Consider the following 9,640-nt stretch of genomic DNA (forward strand, 5'->3'; position numbering starts at 1 on the left):
GTATGTGTCATGTTCATTACAAGAAAACAGCGGTATTCTGACGGACATTCCGACGGAAAATGAAATCGTCGGAATTTCCTCGGAATATACCGACGGAATTCCGAGGAAATATCAATCTGTCAGAATATTCCGAAGAAATTCCAAGGAAAAATATGTTCCTCGGAAAAAACCGATGAATTCCGAGGAAATATTATAGGGATTTTACAAAATTCCGTGGAAATTCCGACGAACTAGTGATCGATCGATGCGTTTTTGGACATATACCCATCGATCGATCACATTGTTACGCTTTGGTCCATCTTAGTGATCGATCGATGCGTTTTTGGACATAAATCCATCGATCGATCCGTTTATAAAAAAACATTCGAGATTTTGAAACCCCAAACACTAGTTCCTCGGAATTTCCTCGGAATATTCCGAGGAACACTTGATATCCTCGATCGATCGATGGGATAATCTCATCGATCGATCACATTGTTTCGCTTTGGTCCATCTTAGTGATCGATCGATGCGTTTTTGGACATAAATCCATCGATCGATCCGTTTATAAAAAAACATTCGAGATTTTGAAACCCCAAACACTAGTTCCTCGGAATTTCCTCGGAATATTCCGAGGAAATTCCGAGGAACACTTGATATCCTCGATCGATCGATGGGATAATCTCATCGATCGATCACATTGTTACGCTTTGGTCCATCTTAGTGATCGATCGATGCGTTTTTGGACATATATCCATCGATCGATCCGTTTAAAAAAAAAATTGACGTTTTGAAACTCCAAACACTAGTTCCTCGGAATATTTCGACGGAATTCCGAGGAAGAAAAGGGTTTCCTCGGAATTCCCTCGGAATATTCCAAGGAAATTCCGAGGAAATAGAGTTTTTAAACCGAAAACAACGTTTTGCGGTTTGAATAACACCTATATAACCCTTATTAAGTGTCTTACGTTCATTATGAAGTCAAAAATTTGTTCCTTACCCTATAATAAACACTTTTCCGATTGTATGAACGAAATCCCCACAACATAAGAGAAACACTTATACACTTTAATGAACGGTAAAGGGAATACTTACAATTCGTTTTGAAATTTGTTATTTCATGGTTTATGCTCATCTATACAAAGAATCCTCAATGGTATGCATTACGATTGTATAAGAAATGAAATACGGCAAAAAAAATTGATGTTTTGAAACCCCAAACACTAGTTCCTCGGTATTTCCTCGGAATATTCCGAGGAAATTCCGAGGAACAATATAAATTAATAGAAATACATGCACATGATATTCTTTTTCCTCGAATTAAAGAAAATATTCCGAGGAAATTCCGACGGATATTTAAGTGGCCGTCGGAATTTCCTCGGAATATTTTCATTTAACCGGGCAAACAAGCCGCCAAATATTTCGCGAAAATTGAAATTGAAAATACTGAGGGAATTCCGACGGAAAATATCCGTCGGACCCAAGGTTTTATAAACTCGAAACGCATCTTCTTCCCCATTTCTCTCTTCTTCCTCTCCGGCGATCTCTCTCTCCTTCCTGCGTTCTCCACCTTCTCTCGCGACGATCTCTCCGGCGAATCCTTTCCATTCTCTTACAAATCATGTAAGGACCCTATCCCACTCTCTTAGGTCCTATTTGTTAGGTTTTTAAGTAGATTTGATGATTTTAGAAGGTTTTTGATAGATTTTTGTTAGGGTGATTGGGTAGGATTGTGATTTGTTGTGTAATAGGTTTAGAATTGTGATTTGGTTGTGTTGAATTGATTTAGAACTTTTTTTTATAAATTGTTCATTATTTTTTTATTTACAAAACGTTTTTTCTATATAAATTCGATTTTACAAAACGTTTTTTGTATATAAATTCGATTTTTGGATTTATAAAAGATGATTTCATATTTATGAAAATATTTATATTTATTAAAACTAATTTTGTATTTATAAAACATTTTTTTGATTTATAAACACTATTTTTTATTTTTGTATTTATAAAAACTATTTTTAAATATACAAACCGTTCTTTGTATATAAATTCGTTTTTTGGATTTATAAAAGATGATTTCATATTTTGAAATTAATTTTGTATTTATAAAATATTTTTTTTGATTTATAAACACTATTTTATTATTTTTTGTATTTATAAAAACTATTTTGTATTTATAAAAAGATGATTTCATATTTATTAAAACTAATTTTGTATTTATAAAACATTTTTTTTATTTATAAAAACTATTTTATTATTTTTTGTATTTTAAATATGTTTTCTATTTCAATTTTAATTTTATATTTTCGAATTTCAATTTAAAAAATAAATTTATAATTTTTTTTTTTAATTTTGGAAATATTCCGAAGAAGTTTATCCCTCGGAATATTCCGACGACATCTTCCTTGGAATATTCCGAGGAATTTCCGACGAACTTGTGGTCCTCGGAAATTCCGAGGAAATAGGGTTTCCTCGGAATTCCGTCGGAAATTTCCGAGGGATTTCCGAGGAAAGATGAATTTCCGAGGAGTTATTTCCGAGGACTTTTTTCGTCGGTATGTCGTCGGAATAGCGTTATTCCGACGACATACCGACGATTTTTTCCCTCAGTATGCCGCTGTTTTCTTGTAGTGGTTGGCTGATTTTCTTTTTCTTTATCGGAAAATATCTTAGTGTTTTAATGCTTCAAATTGTGATTGATGCTGCGTTATTGAACCGCCAAAACCTAGAAATAGAAAAGCTAGTTTTGAAACAAGGGATTATCACAAATTATTTCAGTTACCTCCAAGAATGGTGATGATACTAACATTTTTTTTTTTGCTAAATGGTAAATATCATTTCAGAAATGAATTGTTGAGTCTTACAAGATGTTATAAACAAACTATAAGACCTCTAAAACTTACTTCCATGGCAAAAAAAGGTAAAAAACATGGAAGCAAAATCATTTGAACTTGAAACCGTTCGGCTTTGTAGCGAACAGGACATCAAGTATCGATACAAACTTGTAGTAACAGAATGGAAGGTTGAGCTGAGACAGGCATGAAAAGAGAGACCCGAGAAACTAGAACAAGAGGAACACAACGCTAGTGGGAAGTGGATTCAATGTCTGCCGGAACAAATTGCTTTTCTCCGAGGTACAGAAACAGACCCGCTCAAGGACTGTCCTCTAGGTCCGGGCTGGGAAAGAACTAAAACCGGAATTGAGCAATAGACGGGACAACACACACCACGAGTGCTTAATAGCGCTCAACCATCTCGACCGCACTCGCCCTCTAAGTCGGTATAGAGAAAGGGGCAGCATCACCCAACACATTTCAACCTGCATTCCAATCCAAACAACCAGCAACACCAACAACAAAGGAGGGGAGAGGAGCTAAATTAATGCATCACTCAGTAGCTAACCGCCTAATCTTGACTGACAGAGTGACAGAGATGACCCTATCGCAACCAGTCCGAGGTCCCGAGACCTCTAGGTCAGGCGACACATACCCGATTAGCCTTTGAAGGCAGAGGCCAAAGCGACATTTTCTTCCACCGGTGAGAAGATCCGGCGTCGGGAGTGGAGACGTTTACTTCGGTGATGAGGAGGATGAAGCGGCGGCACAGTCGCTAGAGGCGCCGCGTTGCAAATCCCTCTCAGCTTCAACGAGTCAAAGCACGCCATCTGCGAAGACGACGACCCGAAACAAAGTCACATCACCAACAGATCTTCACGCCGGAGATGGATTTGGATGTGGCGGGGTAGGCAAGCGAGTGCCAGAACAAGAGATATTAAATTACGAAACTAGATGCTTAAGGTTTCCTTTTGCACTTTTTCTTGTGTATGCATTGAATAGAACAATTACCTTTTTCTAGGATTTCCAGTATGAGCTGTGAAAGGCTAAAGAAACAACTGGAGGAAGATAGGAGGAAACAAAGGAAGCAAAACAACGCATTAAGGAGAAACAGTTGAATATTGAGAACTTAAACAATCTTGAAATGTAGGTAGACGATTAAAATGTAACCAGAGCTGATCATCAAAATCAGGGAAAGTAACTTCTTAAAAATTAGATTCATGGATTCGCCCTAGAACCTCACTTTACACCTCGAGTTTCATATGGTGCAGCCTAGGGTTCTCCTTGCTAAATGAATCCAACACGACGTTTGCTTCCGCAAATCTCCTCCGTCTTATTTTTTTTTGTTTCACAGTTAACCAATTGATGATCCACACCTTGTGCGGACTAATATATATCCCACTATATAAAAAGGGCTATTTTTAAGCTTCCTAAAGCTATCCACGCGCTCAAAATAATCAGGGCCAATCAAATTGCCACGTCACTGCCGGATTGGGCTTCAATTTAAAATCTCATGAACCACGATCTGGCTTCATGTGCGCTAACTCATTCTCCGGCTCCGTACTTTTGTTTTGCGACTCCGTACTTTTGTTTTGAGTCAAGCCAAACTCAGATAATTCACTTTCACCCAGCCCAACCCATTAATCCCATCAATCTGATAATTCACTTTATCCCAGCCCAGCCCATTAACCCTAATCTACGTATTGTTGAGACTCAAGCCAAAGCGCACACAGCTTTCTCATCCTCTGAATAACCTAATCGCCGTCTCCCCCATTTACCTTTCTCACATGGCGATTCACTTCGTCTTCCCCTAATCTTCCCGCAAAACGCCTCCGATGAAAGGGCTGGAACTTCAATGTTCTCCCTTAAAGCCTCCATTCAAGATCCCTACAGCCCTTCCACATCCCTCCTCCGCCTTATATCTAGCTGCCTATTTATATCCTCATCTCTCTTACCTCAGATCCTACCCATATCTTTCTCCCCTCAGATCGTTAGCTCTAAACCGTAATCATGTCGAAAGAGGCCGCAATCCGCACCGGCGAATCTTCTCCTCCCCTCCTCTTCCGACAAGTTTCACCGGGACCCGGAGATTCCACCATGCAGTTTCGCCTTCTTCGTTTCTGGGATGCTCGCAAGAATGTCAAAGGAGGACCAGGGATCCTTCTTGGGATCGAGCTCCTTCTGATCGACGCAGAGGTATGTCTTCATGTTTCCTTTTGGATGTCGTTTTCGCTTCTGGAATAGAAGAACCGTGATTATTTAAGAGTGTTTTTAAAAAAAAAAAAATCAGTTGTGTTAAGATGTAATTATATAGACGTATCTTTATCAAAACTTAATTGATTGGTTTGCCATGAAATTATATATGCGTCTGTTGATATAAAACTTGATTGGTTGGTTATGGTCTTAAGCGTATTTTAAAATTAAAAAAATTGATCAGTTGTGTTGAGATGAAGTTATATAGGCGTATCGTACTATAAAACTTGATTTGTTGGTTCTGGTCTTAAGCGTATTTTTTTTAAAAAAAATAGATCGGATGTGTTGAGATGAAATTATATAGTCGTATCCTACTATATAAAAACTTAATTGATTGGTTTGAGATTAAATTATATAGGCTCTGTTGATAGAAAACTTGATTGGTTGGTTCCGGTCTCAAGCGTATTTTCAAACAAAAAAAATTGATCAGTCGTGTTGAGATGAAATTATATAGGCGTATCTTGGTAAAAACTTAATTGATTGATTTGAGATGAAATTAAGCCCTTTCCTATAGTAGGATCTTTGAAAAATAAAATGATCAACTGGTTTGAGCTGAAATTGTATAGGCGTATATTCGTATCTTTGAATTGTCTTCATGTTCAAATGAGCGTATCTTTGAATTGTCTTCATGTTCAAATGAGCGTGTCTTTATCAGAACTTAAACTGTTTTGTCAATCCAGTTTTGTTGTTTTGCTAACTCACCGCAACTATATTTGGATAAAAAATTGATTGATCAGCTTGAAATCAGATTAGCGTATCTGTGATAGGTATTACGACTGACCCAATACTTTTAGATATTCGACTGACCCAATATTGACTCTCTGTTATGCAGGGTACTGTGGCTCAGGGGTTCATCGGTCAGAACCGTCGCAACCAATACGAGAAAGAGCTCAAGTGTGGTATGATCTACACACTGACAAACTACTATGCATCGATCAACAAGGTGATGTACCATGTTGCTGACCAGAGGCTGGTAATTTGCATCTCACATGCCTCTGAGCTGAGGAAGGTGGAAGAAGACATTGAAGCCATTTTGACAGAGAGCTTCAGAATCCATTCCTTTGCAGATTTTGAAGCAAACTGCGATCTCAGAGGAGATCTTCACGGTAAGATTTAGATGTTTTCTTATCAAGGTTAACCCATTACAGCTTCTCAATTGATTGTTTGTAACCGTTTGAGTAACAATGAGTGTAACTTTGTGTTGTAGATGTTGTCGGCCACCTTAAGCTGGTTGATGGGCATCCTCTCCATGAGCGTCCGGTTTTGTGTATCAAGGATGACTCAGCTTCTCGGAAAGTGTTGGTTCATCTGCAACTTAAAGAGTAAGCTACTATAATTCAGCCATTGTTTTTTAATTTATGCTCCTTACTGAAACATCTATTTTTTTAAATTTGCAGTGGTCCAGTGATTAACGTCTACCTATGGGACAAGGCTGCGGTGAATTTCCGCGTCAAGTTTGACGCATGTGCAGACACTCCAACGGTTGTTTTGGTTACAACGGTCAATCCTAAGAGACTCGGTGGTAATATCTCACACTCCATATTAGACTTCCTAATCACTCAAATTCAATTAGATAACCCTATCACTAACTCCTTCTGTGTTGCCAAGGAAGTTATGCTTAAGTTCAATGTCTTCATCAAGAGTGTTCTTCGATGAAGAGGTTGACCCCACCAAGGAATACTTGGCCTGGTTAGTACTTTATTTTTTTATAGATTAGTCGATTATGTGTTAACCCCTTTGCTGATCGCCTCATTTTAAATTATCTGCAAGGTTAACGACGAACTCTGCTGTGACTTCTTTGGTCAACCCTGTTGAGGTGATCAAATCTGAGACCCTCACAATAAGTGAGATTGCCGTCTTCCTCAAGCGTCAGCCTGCTCAGGTGATCCCATTCCGTTATTAGAATAAATCACTTTTCTCAATGTAGTTGCTGACAACCCGTGTGATGTAATTTTAGGTTGCCTACTTTGACTGCATTGCCACAATTGATGATGTCAAGCTTGGCACTGAGTGGTATTACATTGCTTGCAAGGATTGCCAGACCAAGTTAAACCGTGGGCCGACAACATTGCTTTGTCCAAAATGCGGGAATGAAAATGCTACTGCAGTAGCCAAGTAAGTTTCTCCCCTCGAACATGTTTTCACTCGAGAATGTGTGTACCAATCACTTGGATTTTATACAGCTATCGGGTGGAGCTGTCTGTCTATGATAATGATGAGCAGTGCACGTTCATCATTCTCGGAGATGCTGGGAAAGATCTCACAGGCAGGAAAGCCACAGAGTTGATCGACGCTTATGTTCAGGTATTGGTTGTTCTGATGATGAATGCTAATTTCCATAATCTTGACACTTTATTTAATCATACCGTCCACCAAGATGATTAATGTGTTCTGTCATACTAGGAAAATGGGGGAGATGCGGCTGAGCTTGATGTTCCACTGCCACAGTGTTTCACTGATACAATCGGCCAAACCAAGAAATTCAGGATCAAGGTGGGTCACTACAACTTTACTTCTACCCGGATGTCCTTAACCGCTACCAAGATAGTATCAGCAGCAGAGTTACCACCAAAGAATCCCCCACTAAAGACGCCAGCAGTAACTGAAGTGGAGAACACCGAGTTGGCTGAGAGTAGTGGTGGTGGCGCTTCAGCTATTGAAGAGGAGAAGAAACCAAAACGTGCCAAGCGTAGTGGCTAGAGAACATGCAGAATGGTCACTCCATCAGTGGCTGGTACAGACTGCCCAGTCAGGATGATTCTCTAATAACAGTCTACTTATGTTTCTTTTCATCAGTTTGTTTCTGCTTCTTGCTAAGACATTTCAGTATTCGAAACACTTTATGGTTTGGTTTCCTATTTGAGTTGTTTGGTTTTTATTCATAGCTTTGTTATGAAGTTAAGTTTCAGAATGATCAGCATTATCATATTAAGTGGTTTGGTTTTCATTCCTAACCTATTTAAGTTGTTTGATCAACATGCATTTTTGCATACGTATACGTACTTAAGAACGTAATGCATGCATGGATTGTTTAATGTCCATATTAAATTGTTATACTCATATTCTTCTACTTGGTCAACTTTTTTATCCAATTTAGGCTACTGTAAAATTAGCTGACATATTATTTTTTTTATAGTGATCAGATTTGGGAATTATTTATCAATAACAATTTCCTTGACAGCAACCGTAAACTGTCAATTTAAATACGTATGGTCATATTTTGAATGTCAATTATGAGTCAAATAGTATCTACTGAATTTATTGAGAATTAAATTTAATATATTCTGCCATTAAATCAAATGAATGACGACATTAAACATATTATATGCAAAATAACATCAACAATTCTAATCTCAAAAACACAAGTCCATCGCCCCTTTGCAAAAATTCACGAGCCCCTCAACAAATTCATTCCTATCTTTTTTTGTTCAATCAGATTCATTCCTATCTATCTGTTGAAGTTATGTCCTTTCAAAAAGTAATCTGTGTAAGTGATTTTTTTTTAAAAGGACTTGATTAGAAAGTGCAAAGGTTATTTGTTTTGATATTCTTCAATTAAACATGTAATCCGTGCGAAGCGCGGACACCGCCCCTAGTATACTTAATAATATTTAATTATAATGTTTATTTTTATAAAAATTATATTATTAAATTAGATACAAATTTTAAATTAATATTATAAATTAAAAAGCTTTAGTATTCATATTGGTAATCAATGTATTAAATTACGTTCTTTATCATAGTTTTATTTATGAGATGCAGATTTTGGATCAAAATATTTGATATAATAATAATCAAATTAGTAAGCTTGAATTTGAAAGAGACACTTATTGTATTTGTGAACTGAAAAGAGGAGAATTTCTACAAGAGAAACGTGGTTAAGCATAAGGGAAAACTCTCCGACTTGTTATTGGTACCAGGCAGTGTGGTTCAAGCATTCAACTCCGAGATAGTCCTTTATCACATGGGTTGCAATGCGTGGGAGACTCTCAACAGGGGATAGAATGAGAAGCTGGAATGTGAATGCTAATGTATCTTGTATGCTTTGTCAGGAGCCGGTGGAGACATTGCATCACTTGTTCTTTGAGTGCTCTTATTCTGAGCAGGTTTGGAGGAAGTTAATGAAGGGGGTGATGGGTGATCAATATACGGCGGATTGGGGGAGGCTTCTAAGGCTAATAACAAGAGACTCTAGCTGGAGTAAAGTTCAGACTTTCACTGTAAAATATATCTTTCAATCGACAGTCCATGCGATCTGGTGTGAAAGAAACAGAAGGAGACATGGTGAAGACTCTTGTCCTGTGGCGCTCTTGGTTAGAAGAATTGACAAGAACATACGTCACAAGTTTACAATTTTGCAAAGGAGAGGAGATAAAGCTAGATGGGATTGTTTTCTGGTTTAGTACAAGAGAAGATTAAAAGAAGCAAACAGGGGTTGGAGTCTATAGAGTAATAGAGTTTCAATTGGTTTCTTTTCAATCAATGTTGCATCTTTTTGATGTAAAACAGTCTTTTTTTTTTAAATTAAATTTAACATTCAATTCAAAAAAAAAGTACTGAAAATAAATCTAGTG

The 9,640-nt window shown here is 37.5% G+C and overlaps 1 protein-coding gene across 3 annotated transcripts; it reads left to right on the forward strand.

Annotated features, from left to right (window-relative positions):
• Nucleotides 1-2,549: 2,549 nt before the first annotated feature.
• On the forward strand, nucleotides 2,550-7,948 carry LOC106372848. Of its 3 annotated transcripts, none has more exons than XM_048761831.1 (7): nucleotides 2,550-5,009; nucleotides 5,899-6,172; nucleotides 6,274-6,388; nucleotides 6,464-6,588; nucleotides 6,679-6,755; nucleotides 6,837-6,948; nucleotides 7,024-7,149. In XM_048761831.1, exons 1-5 carry the CDS (start codon nucleotides 4,824-4,826, stop codon nucleotides 6,720-6,722), a joined length of 744 nt encoding a protein of 247 aa, XP_048617788.1. In that variant the 5' UTR covers nucleotides 2,550-4,823; the 3' UTR covers nucleotides 6,723-6,755; nucleotides 6,837-6,948; nucleotides 7,024-7,149. The 3 variants fall into 3 exon arrangements, with proteins under 3 accessions (XP_048617788.1, XP_048617786.1, XP_048617787.1); XM_048761829.1 differs by lacking the exons at nucleotides 2,550-5,009; nucleotides 5,899-6,172 and adding exons at nucleotides 7,250-7,370; nucleotides 7,470-7,948 and having other exon boundaries at nucleotides 6,277-6,388; nucleotides 7,024-7,181; XM_048761830.1 differs by lacking the exons at nucleotides 2,550-5,009; nucleotides 5,899-6,172 and adding exons at nucleotides 7,250-7,370; nucleotides 7,470-7,948 and having other exon boundaries at nucleotides 6,320-6,588; nucleotides 7,024-7,181.
• The last annotated feature ends 1,692 nt before the right edge of the window (nucleotides 7,949-9,640 follow it).

Source organism: Brassica napus, chromosome C6 (genome assembly GCF_020379485.1).
Source record: "Brassica napus cultivar Da-Ae chromosome C6, Da-Ae, whole genome shotgun sequence".
Taxonomy (NCBI): domain Eukaryota; kingdom Viridiplantae; phylum Streptophyta; class Magnoliopsida; order Brassicales; family Brassicaceae; genus Brassica; species Brassica napus.

Bases quoted from the DNA above. Each gene is read 5' to 3' on its own strand.
- LOC106372848 (XM_048761829.1), top strand. From the start codon at position 6,694: ATGTCTTCATCAAGAGTGTTCTTCGATGAAGAGGTTGACCCCACCAAG. The intron at 6,756-6,836 runs GTTAGTACTTTA...ATTATCTGCAAG, and splicing joins ACCAAGGAATACTTGGCCTG to GTTAACGACGAACTCTGCTG. The intron at 7,371-7,469 runs GTATTGGTTGTT...CTGTCATACTAG, and splicing joins TGATCGACGCTTATGTTCAG to GAAAATGGGGGAGATGCGGC.